The 23,298-nt window shown below is 27.6% G+C and overlaps 1 protein-coding gene across 1 annotated transcript; it reads left to right on the forward strand.

The window, feature by feature from the left end:
- The first annotated feature begins 1,251 nt into the window (after nt 1-1,251).
- Nucleotides 1,252-23,127, forward strand: LOC145186143 (uncharacterized). The gene is made up of 18 exons (XM_090097964.1): nt 1,252-1,573; nt 4,641-4,683; nt 6,236-6,350; nt 9,757-9,797; nt 11,902-13,248; nt 13,424-13,463; nt 14,098-14,191; nt 14,287-14,385; nt 14,483-15,379; nt 15,508-15,662; nt 15,827-15,997; nt 16,226-16,884; nt 17,298-17,439; nt 17,533-17,601; nt 18,923-18,978; nt 19,443-19,516; nt 22,557-22,663; nt 22,925-23,127. The coding sequence occupies exons 1-18, from the start codon at nt 1,538-1,540 to the stop codon at nt 22,995-22,997; spliced, it is 4,218 nt and encodes a 1,405-aa protein (XP_089954090.1). The 5' UTR covers nt 1,252-1,537; the 3' UTR covers nt 22,998-23,127.
- The last annotated feature ends 171 nt before the right edge of the window (nt 23,128-23,298 follow it).

Below are 23,298 nucleotides of genomic sequence, written 5' to 3' on the forward strand. Positions count from 1 at the left end.
AGACGGTTGCTTGTGAGTTGATCTCTCAACTATGACTTCATAGTCACTTCAAACTCTTCAGACTTCTCACCCTTCAAACTCAACTTTTATCTACTTTTAAGAAACTTATAATGCTGGAATTGTCATGCCTAACATAGAATTGCAAACATACTTTTTCTTTTAAGACTACCACAAAAAAAAAGCAACCTCGCTTTGTCATGCGAGCAGCAAGCAGCGTGTTTGAATTTGATTGTTAAATACCTCGCGCAACCAGTACCATTGTATTTGTTGTTTAAATGCACTATTTTCAATAATCATAGGGTACATTTAATAACTTTAAATTTATCAATTAATGAAGTTACAAATTGTATGTTCAAGGGGTTCTTAAAGGTTGATATCTGGGTTGTAATTTTGTCTACACAAGAGTGAAGTGGCTAACTACTTCACCTTCAGCTATATTTCATTCTAAAACCATTGGGTCATGGGTTGTCTATATATATATATATATATATATATATATATATATATATATATATATATATATAGTTATTTAAATCTCTTGATTCGAAAGTGAGTCTGAGTTTGCAGTGAATCAATTGAATGGTTCAGAACATTTGATGATGTTTCCACTATCCTAAAGTGTTGGATTTCTAAGGGAGAAGCTTTCAGTTGTTTTAATCGATAAAAGACGCTGACAAAATCAAATTACACGCAGATATTTTACAAGCTCAATTAAATCCACCGACTGATTAGTTTTATACAAATCACAACCAGATAGACCAAAAGGATTCTGCTTCTTAAACTGTTTCAAATCCTTCATCTAACTTACATCATAGCCTCCGTCATCCTCTAGCCTAAGTCCTTTGGATTATTAACTATCAAATGAAATAACAACAAAGTTTAAAAGTGGTGATGATGATGATGATGATGATGATGATGATGATGATGATGATGATGATGATGATGATGATGATGATGATGATGATGATGATGATGATGATGATGATGATGATGATGATGATGATGATGATGATGATGATGATGATGATGATGATGATGATGATGATGATGATGATGATGGTGATGGTGATGGTGATGGTGATGGTGATGGTTATGGTGATGGTGATGATTACGACGACGAGGACGATGATGATTACGACGATGATAAAGTTGAAAATGAAGCTTATGGTAATTATAACAACGATAACAACAGCAAAAGAAAGCGGCGACAGCGACGTATCTTTTATTTAACGAAAAACGGACTCAAGAGGCGACTAAGCTTTTTAAAATTAATAAACTCGATGTCACATCTCTTCAGCGATAGCCTCACGAACGATTTTTAGAGCTAAATCGGGACTATACAAAATCTTAGTGTGAAGAAAGTAGTTAATTTTTTTTTGGTGGTTGAAGGGGTATAACTGTTTCATACTTTTATATAAACATATTGATCTGGAAACTTAGTGTTGGGTATATGGTATATTATCCTTACTCTCAGCTTATTTCATAGCGTATGATTTTTATAAGAACTAGCAACCAGACTAATTACAAATAAATTAAAATGGAACTTGGAGCTGAAATAAACCAAAAAGTTAAAGTAAGTTCTATTAAATTAAACAATCAACTTATAGTTCTTATATTTCTTTTTTGTAATGGAATTTTTTTGTATTTATATTATTGATATTAGTTATATAGCTGCTATGCAATCAATTTATACATGAATGTGTTGTGTCAGCATTTATATTACACTGTTTTTTTTACTTAACATAAAACAAAGTATTTTTTGAATTACATAACTGTAATATAGTTAAAAGTAACTTTAATTAACTTCAAAACTGCATGTAAAACATTTTATTAAATGTAAGTGTTCTTTACATATTTTTATTTTCTCTTGCAAAGGTATTTTAATGAATACAGTTTTTAGCTTCTATTCTCATTTAGCAAGTCTGTTAAAAAAAAGTTGAGTACAATTTGATAAGTTTATTACAATCAAAGTAGTTTGTTTTTGATAGTAGAAAGACAAAAACTAAAATAGATTTACTCTCAAAGGAGTTACTACAAGTTTTCTTTTCTTTTTCTTTTTATTTTTTCACATCTTTTATTAAAACCTATATTTTGTAGTATTAATGCTGTGCTAGGGATTGCAGTTTACAAATATTCATTTGCAGCAACTTCTCTATAGAATTTTTTACTGAGATTAAAATAGAGAATAAAACAGATAAAAAAAAAAGGATTTAAGCTGGAAGTAAACTTAATAACTTTGTAATTAGTAAAAATGAATTTAGAAAGTGTTTCTTTTTGTTAAACTTATTCTAAATTTAGAAAGTGCTTCTTTTTATATAATCGTTTCTGGTATAGTAGAATAGTAATAATTTGTTTGTAAAAGGTATTTGTTGTAGTTTTCAAAGCTTTCATTCCATAAAAACTTTTACATTAAACCTAGCATTTTTTAAAACAATTTTGGAGTGCATTATTAGATTCCAAACTTTCATCACCAGTATTAATCAACATAAATAAAACTAGTTTTTTTTTATATAAATGGAACTTTTTTCATAGATAGAATTAGCTTTTTCTGTCAACATAGAATATGATGAGTTAATCCAAAAGCTGGTTTATCTTCTATGCTAACAATTTTTCAGCTTAATATTTAGTGACCATAAGACTCAGTTTTCCCAGAATGTCAAAGTAACTGTATAGTACCACTATAACCTAAATCATGTAACTTTAAAATACAAATCCAATCACCTTTTCAAAATAAGTAACTGTCAGAGGGTCTTAACATATATGACAAAACTGTGAAATGAATCCAGTAATGCTCGTATTTTTTCATAGATACTTATAGGCCCAACCTTTTAAAAGATTTGTCAGTAATCAAATATCTAACTATTTTAACCCTTTCAAATATTATTTTCCTTGGTACTAGGTTGACTATTACAGCATACAAAGAGTAATCAAATAAAAATAAGTAAAGATTTCGCAAAACAGTTCAATAAATAGTTTTTTAAAAAATTAATCCTGATAAGTACTTTTATAAAAATGAATTATTTTAACTTATTTTTTAAAGCTAATTAAACATTAATGATTTTTGGGTCAAAAAGCTAAAATAATCATGTTATTTTAAACAACTGGCATTTATCAAAAACATTTAGAAATTATCAGAGTAAACCATATTCCTATTTTTTTTTTTATTTAAAAAAAAAACATTTATGGAAATGATTTATATGGTTTCTATAAATGTTTCTTTAAAAAAAAAAGTTGAATTTTAGTAGCAATAATCAAATACCTTTACGGTAACTTTTTTTCTCACTAAAATTCTGGCTGGAGGTATTCTTATAAAAATATCATCTCTCTTCAGTAATAAATAATGGTTTGCCATCATTTGAGTATTCCACATTCCTTGATTGAATCTCTTACCTTATTCCATATTTAAAGCTCCTGAGTTATCCAGAAGTAGTTTAAGTGAGAATTCAGGAAAAGAAGTTTAAATTTGGCATCTTTCATCAGTTCTCTAATGTCAGGGCCTGCTATAATTCCTCCTTTCAGTTTATTTTCTGACAGCTGGAAAAGTTTATTGTAGGTATTTAAGATCTTTACCTTCTTTATTCAATGCTTTTGTATATGCTTCATCATGTCCAAATTTATCTGTAAAATGGGCAGCAAAACTTTTTCTTCTAAATTAAAACAAAATTATCTTGCACTATATTTATTGTTCCAGGAACTAATTCAGTTCTAGGAGGCCATTGTTTTTTTGTCCAATGTTATAACAGTTGTATAGCCACTTGTTGAACAAGTAACATACTTGTAACTTTCAGATCTCCACAGTCTTTTCAACCATTGTGTTCATTATTTATTTTGGTTAACACACTTTCCAAATTATTATAGCACTCCTTTAAATGTACAGAATGAGCTACTTACTACCATTTTTGCAGAAATACTGCTTTCGCGCTTTGTTTTGAAGAATCTATGAACATCTTAATTGGTTTGCATCATATTCAATGTTAAAAGCCTTTACTAAGCCAGGAATGTTTTTACAATAAGCTGTGATCTTAATCTTCAGAAAAATGGATTAAAGTTTTTTCTCTGTAATGATACCAAGAAAATGAGGTACCAGGAGTAAGCATATTTTTTTCAGATTACATAGGCTGATTGTAGTAAAAGACTTTAATGATGTTTAATGGTAAAAGATCTAGACTAGTTAGAATTTTTTAAATATTTTTCATAATGTGCGTGCCTAAATTCTATCAAAATGGGGGAAACAATTGCAGACCTGTGTTTTTATGATTAAAATGGCACCTAACAATTTTATAAACATTTAAAAAATCAAAGAAGAATTCTTTCTGCATAGATTTGTGCCAGAATTAGAATTAAAAATTGTTAAAATTACATTAAAACAAAAAAAAAAAAAAGCAAAAACACGGTCAATTATACAAGGAATTATTGAAATGCATCTTCTACTAGATAGAGCCCTCTAAATTTTATGTTAGAAATAAAAGTATTGGTGTCGTTCTTAAATTTAATTAAGAAACATAAATTTTTCAATAAACTGTTGTCTATTTGTGTTATTTTTTTTACTTTTTTGAAGTTTTAATTCTTTTACACTATACGTGTTCTCCTGGAAAGGGAGAAAGGGGATTTTTAATGGTACTTTAAATTTATATTTTTAGAAAACAATCAAAAAACAATTGCAAGCTCTAGATTGCTATGTTGGTGAGTTGTTTTAATTTTGTTATTATTATTATTATTTGTTGTTGTTGATGTATGTTGTTTAATTTTGTTATTATTATTATTATTTGTTGTTCATATTCATGGTATAGAAGCAAGCTAAACAAAAAATAAAGGATTAATATTAAAAAACTTTTTATGATTGCAACAATAAACTTAGGTGACATTACTTATCACAAGTTCTAAGCTAATAATATCAGTAATAAATGAAATAAAAATCTTAACTAGGGTAATTTCTTACCAAGTGGGCTAATTGCCCTACATGAACCACCTCAGATTTTGATGAAACTTGTTGGGGTGGTGTATAATTAAATAATCAAAAAGTCTGTTACACACAATTGTATCGCAATTGTCTTTGTTGAAATTTTTTGTATTTATCAATCTTAGTGTTCTATAAAAAAAAATCTCCTCACATTATTTTATTTTCTTCTGATAAAACACACAAATTGATGTGTACAAAAGAGAAAAAAAAAAGAACTTTTTGATAATCAGAAGAAGTAAAGAATTAAATTGAAGCTAGAAGAAATTTTGATTAAAGAAGAATAAACAGAAGTATTCATCAATCTTAGTGTTCTATAAAAAAAAAGCAAAAAAATTTATAAGCCACACGTACAGCTGTTGTGTTCAAAACATCAAATTTGTTTTTTTCATTTTTGTTGTTAATTTTTCTATAGGTCCAATATTGCAAAATTTAATTTGTAACTGAGATATGCTGCATATTCTATAATCCCTGGGACTCTCATTAAAAGTTTAATTTGATGATGTTTGTAAAAATGTGAATGTTTCCATCATTTTAAAAAAATTTAGCCTAGTTTCTGTAATCTATTTGATAGAGTTATGAATGAATCTCCTCACATTATTTTATTTTCTTCTGATAAAACACACAAATTGATGTGTACAAATATATTCATTAAAAAGAAAAAATTTATAAAAACAAAGATTTATGAAATCTTAAGTAATGGACCTTTTAAATAGGAGGCATATTTTTTAAAAATTTTGTCAAAGCCAATTTTGATGAAGAACTCTACTTAGCTGAATTTATGGAAAATATCTTTACAGAGTGAATACATCAACAACCAATTTTTTGACATTTTGAAAATCAGCTTCAATATCATAAAAATCTACAATTTAGTGAAGAAAGTTTCAAGTTTAGTCTGCCATTATGTAAAAGTATCAAAAGTCAGATTTTCAATTTTTTAAAGTATCTGAAAATTTTCATAGAGTACTTTCTAGCTTAGAAATGTTAAGGTATGTAAACTGTTTAATAGTTATTATTCTCTAAAAGTTGAGCTAAAATTTTCAGAATATATTTATCTGATTGGTATACACTCCCCCCTCCCCTCCCCTCCCCTCAACAAGTTTCATCAAAATCTGAAGTCTATTTGGGACCTTGTAAATTTTCAGGACCTTGTAAAATTTCACTTGAAACTTAGACTAATTTTTTAAAATTAGCCTAAGTTTCAAATCAACTACTATTTGATTTTTAACAAAACATCTTGTGTAGCTTAAGTATTGATCTCTATCAATCTTGCTTTAGATGATGAGCTTCCAGAATATATCATGGTAATGATCGCAAACAAGCGAAGCGAAAAAGAAATGGTTGATGATTTAACTCTCTTCTTAGGACCAGAAGCTGAAAAATTTGTTTCATGGTAGTTTTAACATTTTCATTTCTCTGATGGTATATTGAATTCTATGTTTTAGTGATGATACTATTGCAGGTTTCCTAAAGTTATACAAGCATACAAAAGCATGCATCTCTTTGGATAATCTTTGCAAAATAGTTATTTAAATCAAATTTTTTAGATATAGTTGAACTAACTGTAAATTACTAGTTTCATGTATGTATTAATTTCTTAATTGGTGTTTAACCTCTTTGTATGATTATATGTAAGTTAATTAAATAAATTAAATGTTACACTTAACATATTCAGTTTACTGAACCTCAAGATCTAAAATTTGTTTTATGTAGTTATTTAGAACTTTTGACTTTGTTCTTTTTGTCTGTATATATAAATACATTATTGAAGGATATTTATTACCTACTCAAGAATTTTTACAAATATCTATAAAATATGTTATTTAATTCAAATAATTTCTTGTTATTATGAAGTAAATTTGAATCTTTAATCTTAAATATAAATGTTACAAATAGGTAAGATTTCTTACCAATCATCCTTCAAATAACTTTCCTTTGTCAATCACAATCTTACTTTAACTTATTAAAACATCTTTCAGTATCTAATAACTTTTTTCAGCATGTAAAGCATGAATCCGATAAAAAATTTTATAAAAAAGTTGTTGAAAAATATCAAATAGTTAAATACAGTTTCACATTTTGGCTCTAAAAAGCTGAATGTTCTAATGCTCACATGAAACTAGAGGACCAAGTTTCTTTAAGATCTTTTAAGTAATTCTTAAGTTGAAATTTTAGATTTAGATTTGCAGAAAATGATAATGAGAAATTCTATTCCATGTTTCCTGACTCAAATGTAGCTAAAAGTTTTATATGCAAGGTAAAAGATCAAAAAGTAGCTATCAAACTTAGGGATTGTTCCTTATGTTAAAAGTATGTTAAAGTTTGATATTACTAAAAGGAATCTATTTTTAAGTAAATCTTTTTTACAAAGCAAGTGAAGAAATCTCATGATGGATATCTTAAGTGCTGTTCAACCAAAACTACCTGTATTTTAGAACTACCCACTAGTTGGGTAACAAAGTTGGATAAAATATGTAAAATAGTTCTATATATTTTTAAAAATTTGTTTATGACTTGTTTTAACTAAATTATAAAGAATATACTTCAAACCCATAATTTTAATTTTAACCCATAGTTAAAACTAGAAGTATTCATAATATACAATAAATATACAATGTTTTTAATAACTTCAGTGTTTTCTTCAACACGCAATTGCTTATTTTTTGCACAACTTTTACCATTATATTCCTACAATAAGCTGATAAACTAGAATTAAATATTTTAAATGAGTATTTATCCTTTATAAAAAAGAGTTTTTAAAAATATTCATCATAACTACTCTTTCCTTTTTTTGAGAAATTATTATTTGCAAAAAATGATGCCAATCAGATGATGTTTAGGGGTGCCACAAGAGGACCAAAGTTTCGTATTTAATGTCTGAATGCATTAAAAATGATTAAATTGCAAAATTTGCAAAAGTTTGTATCACAGTGGACCAGAGAGACTGCCAGGTTTTATGTTGTGTCATTTGAATGAAACCTTTTTTATATAAGAGCATTTGTTTTATGATAATTGAAAAGAGCATTTTTTAAGTCTAAACAAATTGCTAAGGGTCATATATGGGGCAAAAGGGTAAAGTTGAGGTGCTTAAAGCCCATTTAAGAATTTTGGAGGTCCATTACAAAAAGTAAAACTTAAATTTGCTTTTTTCTTACTAATATTGAAGTTTAATTAAATTATACAAAATTTATAAACAACAATAAACATTTAAAATATTTACAATACTAATGTAAATATTATATGGTAAATAACTTAACTATTGGCTAACTTTTCTTCCATTAAAGTCAATCACTTTTTTTTTGTTTTCTTCTTGTCTTTTAAACCTATTCCATTTTGGTTTGAATTTAGAATGAATTGATTCTCCACATTGTTCAGGAAATTTAGACTAGGCACAATTGTAGTACTCAACAAAGAGTTGCACATGACACAAGAGTATGTGTACTTCCCAACTTACTGAAAGCTTTTTTCTAATAATATTTGCAATTAAGTAGATAAAAACAAGTTTTTAAATTTTATTATGGTAAGAATCTTTTACAGCCTTGATATCTTTCATACATTGAATTATTGAAACAAGACCAGGATTCTCAGATAATATAACATTTTCTAACTCATCTAAACACTTTAGTATCTGGTTTGAATTGTTCCCATCCCAACTTCTGCCTTGATATAATACCTAGTTTTCAAACTCTGGCCAAAGATTCATAAATAAGCAAGCTAGTGTGGTTACTATTCCTATCAAGATATGTAATCCAGGAGGGGTACTAAATGTTGGATTAGAGTATCTGGATCTTTATCAAGGTAGAGAATTCCTGGACAAATCACATTCATAAAATGATTCATCTTTGATTTACTGGAATTATTTTCAAAATTGTACCTTTGATACCAATAGTCAAGGCTTCCAAGTGTTTTTAGTTTACAACATACTTCACTTGAGTCACCTTCACACCAAAGACAAGCTTTTTTTCCTGCATAACTCTTGATATTGTGCCATCAACATTGTCAAGGAAATTAACCTGAACAATGACTATAGTATCTCAGAAAAAAGTTTTTCCCTTTGTCTAATTTAAATAAGATATATAAATGTTACATTTTCTACTTGATAAAAATGTGATATGGATTCTTCTAGGTCACTCAGTTTTCCATAGATATTGTTCTTTACTGCAGATTTACTTCCCATTTCTTTCCAAAGAGTAGATACCAACTGGGCTGTTTTATTCAGGGAAAGTTCTAGAATAATCTGAAGTTCATTAATCACCTGATGAAATACTTGTTTTATAGACCTAGGTATAAAATGTATGTAAATATATATCTATACGTATGTGTGTGTTTGTGTGTGTTAGTATACAAGTGCTATGCATATAGTATATATATGTAGACATTCAAAAGAGGTTAAAAAGAAATAAAAAATAACGTTAAATAGTTATTCAAAAAAATAGGTATGTACATAAAAATGTAAAACAAATTAGTATAGATCACTTTTCATCACTTCTGAAGGTTCCTGAAGAGTCAGAAATGATGAAACTTGAAATAGATCTGTAAAAGATAAGTGATTTATGCTATTTATTTATTTTGTATAAATAATACTTTATATAATTACATATAATATTATATATATATATTTATATATAATCGAAAAAGTACCTTCTGTTTGCCTTGATATCAAGACATCCAACTCCAATTGTTAATGGGTTCTCACCAGAAGACAAAATAAACGATTCCCTACTTACAATTTCATCTATCTCCATTTTTTTTTTAAATTATATTTGCATGATTATTCAGCTATGATTTTTTTCTTCCAGGTTGCTTGTTGTATTAGGGAGGATTAAAAAAGCAATGGAATGTAAGTAACAGATATTCAGGAAACACTTAATTTTTGAATTAAGTAATTAATTTCTGAAAGTTATAATGAACAAGTTTCAAAAAAGTTACAACTCTAAGTAAACTAATTTTAAGATGCTAATTTTAGATTTTAGGATCATTCTATCCCAAATTATCCCAAATAGGTGAGGCATAACAACTCAGATTTGGCTAAGTTTTGGAGTTTAAATTACATATCTGGAAAGAAGCAAATTTTAGTGTTCCAGTTCCAGACTCTTTCTTTCTTTTTTTTTTAACTTCATAAAAAATTATTGGTTTTACTGCTGTTCATTTTCAATAATTTTATTTATGAACATAAAATTTGAATTATTGTAAATTTATTGTATTGTATTGAACAGTATTTCAAAACAGAGGCAGTTTAATTTTCCATGAAATATTCACACATAAAGTATGATGTGCAGTATTTGTTTTTTTCTTTTTTTTTTTTTGAAGAGTAAACCTGAAACACTTCACAATAAAATATGATGTGAAAACTATTTTTTTTTTATTGTATTGAAAATTAGTCAAAATATTTATATTTTCTGACGTTAAACAATTTATAAGTATTTTATTTTTTGATTGATACCAGATTTTATTGTAAATAAATAGATTTCTGATGGCAGTCATTAAAACAAACTTTAATAAAAATGGGTATGGTTTCTCTACTTGCTATCTAGGCACAGATATATGAAAAAGTGTAAGCCAAAAAAATAGTCTAAAATTATCTCCAAATTATCATCAGTAAGAGTCAGTAACAGAGAAATTTGTATGTAAAGTTTTAACTTTTTTTTTCTCACTTAACTTTTAAATATTTCTTTAAAATACATCAAACAGTTAGGAAATATAATTTAAAGTTACTCTTATAACAATTATGATATCTGCAATCCCCTAATTTTATTAAAAAAGTATTTGACCAACTGTCAATTTAAGATTTTTCACTGTTAGTTTTCCACCATCTTGATGAAATTGATATAAGATGAATTGTAATTGTGATTCACATGCAAATTGTAAAATGTAAATTTCATCAACTGTATTTGTTCTCAAAATTATTATTTTTTGGTAAATAACCTCAAAAATGATATGGAGATAAGAAATTATGTTCGAAGAGTGAAACGTGAAATTCCATCAATGTAATAAAAGTGAACAGGGTCAACAGTTAATTCTATCATCAAACTATTTGATCCAACTAGCTCACTGCTCAGCTAAACAAGATTAGGCTGGCCATTAAAAGTCAATGACCAGTTAAGAAAGAATCATGAAGGGGCCCTGCAGCTGCTTTTATATTAAATTGAATTTAAATACACTCAAAAAAACATGACATGACTCTTTTTTTTCATTAGTATTAAAACAATACAAAACATAGATTAAAATTGGAAAAACTTAAAAAAAATTTGGTTTATTCTACCATATTTTCATTTTTTTTAAGTAAGAAAAAGACATTTAAAATATTTTTTATAGAGTTATTTTATTTTATAAAACTTTAGAATAAATCAGTTTACACTTTTTGTACTTAAATTTGTGGGGAAAATATGTTTATTCTTTAATGTTTTTATGGCTATTATCAACTATTATCTTTAATGCTTTTATAGCTATTATCAATATTTGTAACTACAAGAAAATCAGATATCATGCTGTGGGTTCTTTAAAAAAAATAAAATTTAAAGGATACTGAATTTCAGGTTTAAAAATTTGTAGAGAAAAATGTAGATAAAATTTTTAACAATTAGCTGACAAAGGTAAAACAAAATTTTGTGGCACTGAGGAAAAATAATCAAAAAGATCTGGAACCAAGAAATATCAGAAATCTAAGGCACTGGGCACTAATATTTAGTACACTTCTTTTCATAAATGTAGTTTCCACTCTGCAAATTAGCAAAATCTTTGATGGTGGGTACCAAGACTTTATTTGATATGGAATGAACATTAATTATTATTACTCAGGGTGAACTTTTTATGATGTTGTGTCAATGTTCTTTTTTAAATTTAAAACCAATTCATCTAATCATAAATATTTAAGATTTGCCTTGATTAAAACTACTGTTTATTACATTTTTTAATGACCTGATAAAATATTAATCCTATTTTAGTACCTGATATTACAGAAATAAATGATGGAGAATCAAAAAGAAAGCAGAAGAAGTCGATAAGTGAAGAATGTAGTAATGATGAAGCAAAGCATAAAAAAGTTAATTTAAAAGAAAGGAGAAAGTTTAGGGAGAAAAAAAGCGATGAGGAGATGAGTGAAGTGAAAAAAAGTGAAGAGAAAAGAAGAAAAGAGAAAAGTTTAGATAAACCTAAAGAGAAAGAATGGGCTGAAAAAGATAATGAGCAGAATGAAAAAAGCGAGAGAGTTGAATTAGATAATGAACGCAAAGAAAGGGAAAAGTACAAAGATAGAAAGCGAGACTGGCAGAATGAAAAAGAAAAAGAAGCAGATCGAACAAAAGTTAAAATGCATAGAAAAGAGAGTGAATCAGAAAAAAAAGATGAAAAACCAAGAGATAAACAAAAAGATATGGAGCTTGAAAATAGAAAAGAAAAACAAAAAAAGAAAGATGAAGAAAAAAAAGTTGAAAGGACAAAATCTAATAGGGTTAGTAATAAAGAAGTTGAAACTGAAAATGAAAACATAAAAAATGGTAAAAAATTATATGAACTTAACAAAGAAAAAACCAATGACAATAGTGAAGACATACGTTTAAGTGCAGAGGCTGAAGCTAGAAGAATTGAACAACGTACAGATAGACGAAGCAATCCAATGGACTTTGTTAAGAAAATAGCTCATGATATTAATAAAAGACTAAATGTGAGTACAGCTGAAGTTCAGGTAGAAAATAAAGTAAACCAAGAGAATGAAGCACCTGAAAAGTCACATGAAAAGTCTTCAAATGTTAATAAAAAAAAAGTACTAGGTGGCACATTGAATGATTCACTCCATGCTGTTAGCCAATATGAAGATAGAGAAACTGAAATTAAGCAAAGCAAAGTCAAAGAAAAGCCACATTCTAATCATAGATCACTATCACGAAGCAAAAAAGAAAGAAGTAGATCATTATCAAAGACCAACAAAATAACTAATAAAGAGCAGAATTCAATAAAAAGAAAAGACCGATCAAGAAGTAGAAGTTTTCAGAGAACCCTTTCATCTAAAAGTAGGAGACGATCAAGAAGTAACTCTCAGCAAAATGCCAGTAGAAGGGTTTTCCAATCTAGGAGTCCAAAGCAAAACAAAACATCTCGTTCAAGAAGTCCACACAAAGACTCTAGAAGACGCCAATCTAGATCTCCTAGTCCACATGTTAAAAGTCGTAATAAAGATATTCAAAAAAGGTTACAAAAGTCAAAAGATGAGAAGTCGAAAGATGAAAAGTTGAAAGTTGAAAAATCAGATAAAATTACAGATAAAAGAGGTCAAAAAGAAAAAACAAATGATGGTAAGATATGTGCTTATCATCTCCTAATAATTTGAAGAAATTAGTTTTAACTTTTTAACATTTCTTATTAAAATTTGAAACATTTTCTATATTTATGTATGGCATTGAAACTATTTAAAAAAGATTAAACTCTATTAAAATGAAAAAAATTACTTCCAAAAATTTTATTTTACAGCAGGAAGTAACAAATATCAATCTCGTAGAGATAGGCAAAAGTAAGATTTTTAGTTTATTAATTTTCATATTTTTTATTGTCAAATAGTCATTGGTTATTTGCAGACATTATTGAAAAAGGTTATATGTAAACAAATACAAAAAGAAATCATTTATATTAGAATGGTTACTATTGTAATTCATTAACATTTGACTTTTTGCAAGACTCCGTTTTATTTATTGCACCCCTGTGTACTAAAATTGCTAAATGAAAGGCAAAATGGTATTGTAAATGAAGCAAAGATGTATAGATGTTGATGCACTTTATTAGCAAGTGGTGTCTCAAAATGTATTCAAGTGTATTAACTCATGTGATATAGTCAAAGTGGTTAATTTTTTGTTATTATGTTATTTGTTTTTAATTTTATAATGCTTAAACTTTTATTATTATATTATTACATTATTATTATATTTTATCATATAAGATTTAGTAATTTTTTTATATTAACATATTAGTAAATTTGTATTATTTTAAAAACTGTGAGATTTATCATCTGTTATCAAAAACATGTATTTGAAGTATTTTTTAAAATCATTTGTTTCAGCTCACTTATAATCTTTTATTTATGAAAACACTAAAATAAAGTAAATAGCAAAGATGAAAATACTCTTATTGTATGCTCTTAAATGGTTTAGGCCATCTCTTCAGAAAGATCATCAGCCATCATCAGCTTTATTAAAACGAGCAATGGCTGAAGTAGTTGTTAGTAAACCTTTGGTTGATATAAAGGTATGAATTTTGTAAATCTTATATATGATGTATGTAATATAATAGCTAATAACATCTTATGTTATTGGATTAATTGCATTAATTTACTCATAAAGGTGACTGATAATGAGGGTGAAGATAATTCTGATAACAATATGGATAAATTAGAGAAAAGAACAGGCTCTTATGATGGAAATATTGACAATGCCCTCCATGTTAGTAAGAATATAAGTGTTTTACTTAAAGTAAAATATTGTTTTTTAAAAAACTGTTTGGAATTTTCTCTGGTTTTTTTTTTTTTTTTTTTTCCAGACTAAATCCAATGAAGATGTTTCTTCAGATAATCATAGTAGAGATCGTAGAGTTATAAACATCGATCAATCTCAGATTACTGTTAGTTTTAATGTTAATGATTCCCAGCCTAAGTTAAGATTAAAAGGGACTATAAAAGAGCGTATTAAAGATGAATTAGAAGATAAGAATGGCACAAGTAAGCATGATGCTAGGTATGCAATTTTAAAATCTCGAGAACATAATAGTAAGCAGGTTGATAGAAACCCAAGATATACAATCAAAGAGCCAAGAAAAAAAGAATATGCAGGAAGTATGGTAGCAGATATTGAAGAACAAACCCGCAAACACCAGCGCTATGCTAGAAGAAAAATGTTGCGAAACAAAAAACGTTATTTAGAGACAATAGATAAAGATAATTACCCTCAAAAACGGGTTATGGATGATTCAAGTGAAAGTGATCCTTCAAGTCAAACACACACAGACATATTAAAGACAGAAACTAGGCGCATTGAACTTCAGGAAATATCAAGACAGACAAAACCTGCTGTTGATTTGAGGGAGTTGTTAAAGCGTGATAAGCCATTAAGTGATGATGAAGATGTGTTGGCTAGGAAACTTAGGCAAAAATTAAAAGAAGAAAAGCACAAGCGTTTGTTTGGAAAACTTGCTCCAGGCGAAGAAACAAAACTTAAAGAAGAACGAATGCATTTAAGAAAAGAGTTAAAAAAAAGGACAAGTGGCAAGAGAGTCTCTAAGCAATCTTTTAACGCTTATAATAAAGAAGTCAGTGCAGAGGAGGAATATTCTGATGAATGGGTTGAAAATAAACCAGTTAAAAATAGTTCAGTAGAATATGAAAGTGAAGTAGAGGGGGATATTGAAAATAAACTGACAAGTTTTAATGAAGAAATTCAAGTTAGTATAACTTTTTTCATTGGTGTAGTGCTGATTAAATTTTTTTGAAAAAAAAATTTAGTATTAACAATTTTTTTGTAACTTTTTGTAATTTTTGCCTGATGAAATATTTTTTTTGACTGTTATAGTTTCAGAATACACAATGCTTAAATGAAAGAGATTCAAATAATGAGGATAGCATGAACGAAGAAGTAAATTTGATAAATAAAGAAGTAGGTTCTGTTAAAGAGAAAGGAAACAATGAAGATGAAGCTGAAATTAATGACACTAATATATACCTGGAGTAAGATTTTTCATTTGTGTGTATCTGGAGTCATGTTTTTTTTGTTTAAAGTAGCCTTGATCTGGCATGATAACAATTGTGTTCATGTATATTTTATATATAAAGTTGAATCTTTTTTTTAATCTTTATTAAAACTGTTTTATATTTAAATATATTTTTAAAAGAAAAGAGGAAGGAAGTGCTGATGATCTGAACAACTATGTTGAAGAAGATATTGAAGAAGATGGTACAGGGAGTAGAATAATTGCCAATACAAAAACAGAAGACCAATTGAGTAAGAAAGAATATAACATGAAAGAAAAAATTGAAAAAAGAAAAAGATCATCAAAAAGAAGGTTTCTATTTAATTGTTTTGTTGAACATTTCTACTAAGAATTGTTTTTTTTTTTTTTTTATAAAAGAAAAAAGAACATGGTAAACCTTGTGTGTTCATTTATTTTTTTATAAATTAAAGTTCCACACCTTGACTTTTAACTGTAGTGTTTTTATTCTATACATAAATTAGTTAAGATCTGTAAAATAATGACTCACTTTTTTTAGTAAGCCATTTTAAATGTATTTAGAAGAATGAAGCATGAGTTCATTGTAACTTTGGATGGTATTGATGGTAGCAGACACTTGTCGATTCATACAGGATCCTGTTCTCCTACACAAACTTGGTCTGGGCAGCTGAGAAAAACAGAGTCAAGAGAAAGAATAAAAAGTTCAAGTTTTACGCATAGTGATGAGGAATTTGAGGAAATCATGAAAAAAAAGGATAAAGAGTATGAGCAACTCGAACGCAAAAGAAAACATCATGAATCAAGACATTCATATCACAGAAGAAGGAAAACTTCTGATGATGTAGAACGTGAGTTAGAGTTAGCAGAACAGAAACTAAAGGCTCAAAAGCTTTTGCGTAAGTCACTAGAGCAAGTGCAAAACTTGGATACCACAATGTTAATAGAAAAACCAAAACATAAAACTTTTATTAATCCACATTTTCAACCTAAAATGACTGTTCCAACTATAGACAATGTTTCTGGTTCATTAAATAATTTTTGTTCAATACCTTCATTGCAGCTTGTTATCCCCACATCTTCAGTTGAAACAAATACTTTAACAGAAAATAAAGATTTGATAAATTCTAATTTACCGTTAAAATACCCAACTGAACTCAAAGAACCAATTTCATCACATGTTCAAAAAGCAGCTGCCTCATTAGTAGTTGATTCTGGTGAAAGTAAGATAGTGTCTTTTTCTACGTTATCCTAATGTTTAATGGTGCAATACAATAGCATAGCTATGCAATATTGCAAATTATTTTTAACTGAGCAGTTTATTACTAGTTAGTTAACCGTTGTTTTTATAATTATAATTGCATTTATGATTGTAATTATAATTGCACTGGTTTTATGATTTTTTAATAAAACAGTATGAATTATTATTTTTTATGGTCTTAACATAGAAAAACAATGTAGTTTACTTTCTTTTTATTAACAAAAAGAAATGCTTATCTTTTATGTTTTTTCCATATACCCCTTGTAAACAATTGTAAAAACAAATAAACTTCACCCTGTTTAAATTTTATTCAATTCAATTTAATAGTTTGGACATGATTTTGATTTAACAGGATTGTCTTTTTTCATTGAATAGCAACAAATGTTAAAGTTGTTTTGGAAGAATCTTCATTGCCTGAACACACAGTTAGTCGTATATCAATACAGGAACGCTGTGTGTACTGGCCTTCTTGTAAAAATAGTTTTTGCAAATTTGTGCATCCTAATATAGCATGCAAGTTAGTAGTAAATAATTGTTCTTTTTTTTTTTTTTACATATGGTTGTTTCTTTTGCGTTATTTACATAAATTATTTGATTTTTGTTTACTTAGAGCTTTCCCAAAATGCTCGTTTGGTGATAGATGTTTATATATGCATCCACTATGCAAATTTGGTGATAGGTTTGTTCTCAAAAAAAATTTTTTTTTTGAATTCTTTTTTTGTTGCAGTGCTTTTATCGTTTTAATATTATCCTGACATTAAACATATCTGACGTTAAACATATCTGACATTAAACAAATCATTTAAATTTTATCCTGTTTGTTAATTCATGATTGGAAACAAATAAAGTTTTGATCATTACTGGAGTTTGTATTACAGTAGCCTGTAAAAATTTATAAAACAGTAGCCTGTAAAAATTTATAAAACAGTAGTCTGTAAAAATTTATAAACAGTAGCCTGTAAAAATTTATAAACAGTAGCCTGTAAAAATTTATAAAACAGTAGCCTGTAAAAGTTTATAAACAGTAGCCTGTAAAAATTTATAAGCAGTAGCCTGTAAAAATTTATAAAACAGCTAAATTTTTTAAATTTTTTTTCAATATAGCTTTTTGTCTTTTCACTGAAAATGAATGAAATTTTTAAAAATTGATCCTCTAAAGTAATTACATAGTATAATTTACTCAAAAAATGATAACTTATGACAGGAAGAAGAAATTCAAATTTTTTGAAAACATAATTGTGCAAAAGTTTTTATCTCTGTCGATCTTCAATACTTTGAATATCCTTGAGCCAATTAATGAAAATTAATAAATAATTAAATTAACAATAAAATTAATGAGCACACTCAAGTTAATTCAAGCATCAACACTTTTAGTGTAACTATATTAATCCCAATTTAATTAACTCTAGTGATATAATAAGTAAAAATCTTATTTTTCATAGTTATTATTATTATTATTATTATTGTTATTATTATTATTATTATTATTTTATTTTTATTGTAAATATTGCAGAAAATTATAGTTTACTAAATAAAACATTCTTTAAAAAAATGTTTTCTTAGAACACTTATTTTTTAAAAAAAGGGCTTAAAAATGCAATACACATATTGGCAATTGATACCCTAAGATTTTAAAATATTAAAAAAGCATCAAGTTGTAATTGATTAACAGCTATATGATTTTTACCTCACTCTATGTTTGCTGCTCAATTTTCAGTGAATGATTGTAACAATACCTCATAGGAGTGGGGATTACTCAACTAAAAATTCCAAGGGTATCCCTAAATTGTTTAGAGTTTATGATTCAATTTGTAACAGTGCTTATGGTAGAACTTAGATATTATTTTATTTTATTTATCTTATTTTAATCACTGACATTTTAATGAAAACAAGCTAACTTATTTTTCTGTTACTTTAAAAGCCACAAATGTTGTTGGTGCTAAAAAGCAAATTCTATGAACAAAACTGCAGGTTAAACTCTTATACAAATTTTGATTTAGATGCAAAGTTAAAGATTGTTCATATACACACTCAAAGTCCTCATCTTTAGTTTCAGGTAATATATCACTTTTTTTTTTTTTGATTTTAAAAATATAGTCACCTCTTCCAGCATCTATCAGTATTTTGATCCATCTGTAATTTGTTAATTACTGGTTTAATGAATCTTCAGTATATGTTTGCTCTGATGGAACTGATAAAAATGCTATAGTAATTCTTATTAATTCGATTGAATAAAATAAAGTGTAGTGAACTAGCAATTATTCAAAATGATTTAGTAAACCTGTGTTGATCAGCTAGTTTTAGAAAAACAATTAAAAGAGGCTAGTTCTGAGTTTTGTTGAAAATTGAATATTTTTGGTTTATATGGACAGTTCAGATTTAAAAGATGATAGATAAAAAAAAATAGCTAGATATGTAGTAAAAAAGTGTGCTTTTTAAAAATGTTAAATATCTTTTACATGATATTATATAGTGAACTTAAATTGTTCAATTTCAACTCAATAGAAATATCTATCTTAGGATCACAACAAATGTGTAACTTTGGTATAAATTGCACCAAGTTGGATTGTATTTTTAAACACCCCATACAAATGGTATAGATTTTTTTGATTTTTTAAAAGAGGCTATATGTATATATATTTTAATTCACAATTTATATGTGTATAAATATAATCAGTCACAAAAGTTAGTGTACACTGTGCTCTGTAAAGAACTTTATTCCAACTATCATTTAAGGATAAAGTTTTGTATTAGATTTTTGACACCTTTTCATGTTCATCTGATTATCCAACAAATTAGTATATTGCAATGTTATGAATCAGCAAAGAAGATGTTTGAAGATAAAAAAAGTTATGTGCAAAAAGAATGATCTGTAACTGTACAACAAGCCATTTTATTAAACCATGTTTTATATGTAGTGGGAGAAACAACTTTTTTCCTGCCTACCAGAGAGTCATTATTGATGTTCTTATTACCTTATTTCAGATTGTTTCTTTGTAGCCAGTTCTTCTCTCATTTTCTGCAGTTCAACAAAGAAAACAAGCATTTAAGTAGTCTCTTTGCTGACCCACTCCTGAATAAAGTAATGCATCTTCTCTAAAATAATTTTGAGGTATTGAATCTATTTTGAGTCCTCCAGCAAATGCCTTGCAGACTACCTACTCCTCTACAGGGAAGACCCAGTAGCACATCAACCCTGAGTTTGCCTCCACTTTGAAAAAAAAGAAAATTATCAGTTCAATACAAGCGCATTAGCCTAGACCAACTACTACACTTGATCTTTAGCTATTAGACTAAAATAATCTTTGATGTTGGAATGCTCATTTTTAATTCTCAGAAAATGTCCAGTTGGGATTGAACCATATATATTTTTGTTAGTGCTAGATTGAAACAAACATTTCTCTTGTAGTCTAGAAGCCAGCAATTCAGCTGACTGCTTTAGCAAATATAAATTTTAATTACTCAATTCATTTGACTAAATAAGAAAATTTATCACAACCTATGTAAAGTTGCATAAAAAGATCACTTTGATTAACTCCATATGTAGAAATAGGTGATTTGAGGGCTTTGACATTAATTTCTGGCAACTCAAAAAACACAGGTATTTTATACAGCAACTGATCACATCAGGCAATATCAGGGTATTCCAAGTGTTATTTGGTTTTCTTGTTTAAACCTTTAACATTAAGAAGCAAAAGTACCAGCTATTCAAATGGCTTGTTAGTTTTTTTGCAAACTATTGGCATAACAAGCTTACCATATTTTCTTTAAGAGAATGACTTCAATTTCTCAGCAGAGGTTTTGTGCACTTTTCGAAGAGCCCAGTTTTTATCGTTAAGTGCTACTTTAAAACAAGACTGAGCTCTTTAAAGGCCATATATAAAATCACAATAAAGTTTGGGATATTTTTTTTAGGTTATTTTTTTTTCTCTTCTAATTTTCAAAATTTCAATTTGACTGAAACTTTCATAGAAGATTAATTCAGCTATGCAAAAAAGTTTGAGATTTTTCATAACAAAATGTTTTTTTTTTTTTTTTTTCATACTAAAATTTAATGGAAATAGATTTTAAGTGTATTGTTTTTTGCTTTTGCTATTTATGTTTGTAATAAAGTTGCTAAAATTATTTGTCATGCTTCATATAATTTTAAAATTACAAACCAATATTTTAATTGCTGAAAACTATCAAATATTTTGAATTTTTCAAATTTAAATTCGCATGCAAATGTGTTGAAATGCAATGTCAGTATCAAATACTAAATTCTTGGACTGGTTGAATCAAAGAACCATAGCAATCTTGAAATAAACAAATTTGTGGGTGTTTTTGAATTTTGCCTGCAAAAAAACCAAGGAGTTCACAGGTGACTTCATCAGCAGCCTCTTTCTGGAAAACCATTGAAGGTTAGTGACCATGACAAAAGTAGCGTATTTTGAACCAGCATCTCAAGTATTTAACCAATTCTTTTCTAATCAAAATGTACCCAGAAAACTTGTTTGAAGGATATTAACAGAAAAAGGTATTGGATCTTAGATTGCAATAAAAAGGCCTATCTTCTCAATCATGGATCAATGCAAAGGACAAAAATGGTGCAAAGAACATTTGGATTGTGCAGTAGAAGTCTGGAGCTGTAAGTAAAATTCAGGTTGTAAACCACAAAGGAAGAATTTACATTGAAAAATATGCAACTAAGAAATAATGTGAGTATTGATAAATTAACAAAGTGGTGGATGCTCAGTAGGCATATGAGGATGTTTTTCCTATTGGTATGTGTAACGATCAGAGTAAGCCTATAAAAAAAACTCTAGAACCATGTTAGATTTCATTGATAAGGCAATTGTATGGCAGAAGTAAGCATAACATCTTCTAGCAAGTTGGGGCTCTAGCACACGCAGTACATAGCATTATACACTGGTTCAACTCAAAGAAGATCAATTTGTTGCTTTGGTGTCCTAGGTCACCAGATCTCAACACAATCGAAAATATTTGATCATAAATCAATGTTCAATTGGTAAACCATCAAATTCAACCAACTGAGCATTTAAAGCAACTTTTGAACAAGTATTGGTTAAAGGTGCCTTGTAAGATGTACATGAAATTGATTGAATATTTTGCTATTGAGCTAAAGTAGGACGCTTTTAATATAAGATTTGTATTTTATTTCTTTTTTTTTTTCTAAACCTTAACTCGATTAAACTTTTATCAACACATTTTTCAATTATGTAATTAATTTTTTGTAATAAGTTTGTTTTAACTATTTATCTTCTTAATATTAATTTTATAGGTATTCGATTTTTCTTTTAAAAATTAATTTTCCAGTTTTTTTTATTTAATTGAAAAAAAAAAACAGAAACAAAAAAACAAAACAAAACAGAAAAGATTTATTGAAATGGACATCTCAATTAAACTTTTATGCATAGCTGTACAAGTAACATTTTTATATTATTGAAAAATTTACTCCTGCAAAAGATTTACAACAATTTTAAGAATAACTATTTGTTTTTAATGTGATAAGTAAACGTTTAGTATGTTTGAATGAAACTTTAACACTCAAAGAATAGTTTGAACTTTGATATTTGAATAAAAATTTCGAAAGCAAAAAACTATGTGAGCAAATTTGAGATGGTTTGGATTTAGGCATGTCGATACGGCAATACATGCAAGAATCGCGATTGTTTGTATACACATGAAAAGCCTGCCACTGGATCTTCTTTGAAATGGACAGCAGGGAAATCACACATCAGGTTCGTTGATATTTATAAAATACTAATTTTTAGAATAATTCTTTCTCACCGCTGAAAACGTGTGTCAGTGGTATTTAAAATGAGATAATAACTGAATAAATCTATAATCGTGCTATTTTTAATAACTTTTGTTTATCCGTCTGGTTGTAATTAAAATCTATAATATCTGTATTTTACAAAAATAGAAATTTGGTTGCGATCAGTCGGAAAAAAATATTCAATCTATGACCACAACCCTCTTTCATTGTTTTGTTTTTTTAGTGAACGAAGTTTTGCAGTAGAAGAATCTAAGGTTACCGAGGCACCAGTTGCTATAGTAGTTCCTCAAAATTAATTGCGATGGAATCACTTTGATATTTTTTCTATGATCTAGCTGATGTTACGTTTTTTCAACCAAAATTTGTGTTAGTAATTTGTATTCTGTTAGACCGACATACTTTACTTATTTTTCTTTTGATTCAAAAGATGTTGTCGTATTCCTTGAGAAATTAAGATTCTATTTATTGCAATTTTCAAATTTTTTAGAAAAAAAAAAGTATTTTTTCTTCCTTTCTTCTTGCGTCTAATTTTTCTTTACTGAATATAAAGATCAGAAACCTTTTTTCTTTACTGAATATAAAGATCAGAAACCTTTT

Source organism: Hydra viridissima, unplaced genomic scaffold (genome assembly GCF_058129835.1).
Source record: "Hydra viridissima isolate aposymbiotic clone 2 unplaced genomic scaffold, HvirCarnegie_v1 scaffold_9, whole genome shotgun sequence".
Classification (NCBI taxonomy): domain Eukaryota; kingdom Metazoa; phylum Cnidaria; class Hydrozoa; order Anthoathecata; family Hydridae; genus Hydra; species Hydra viridissima.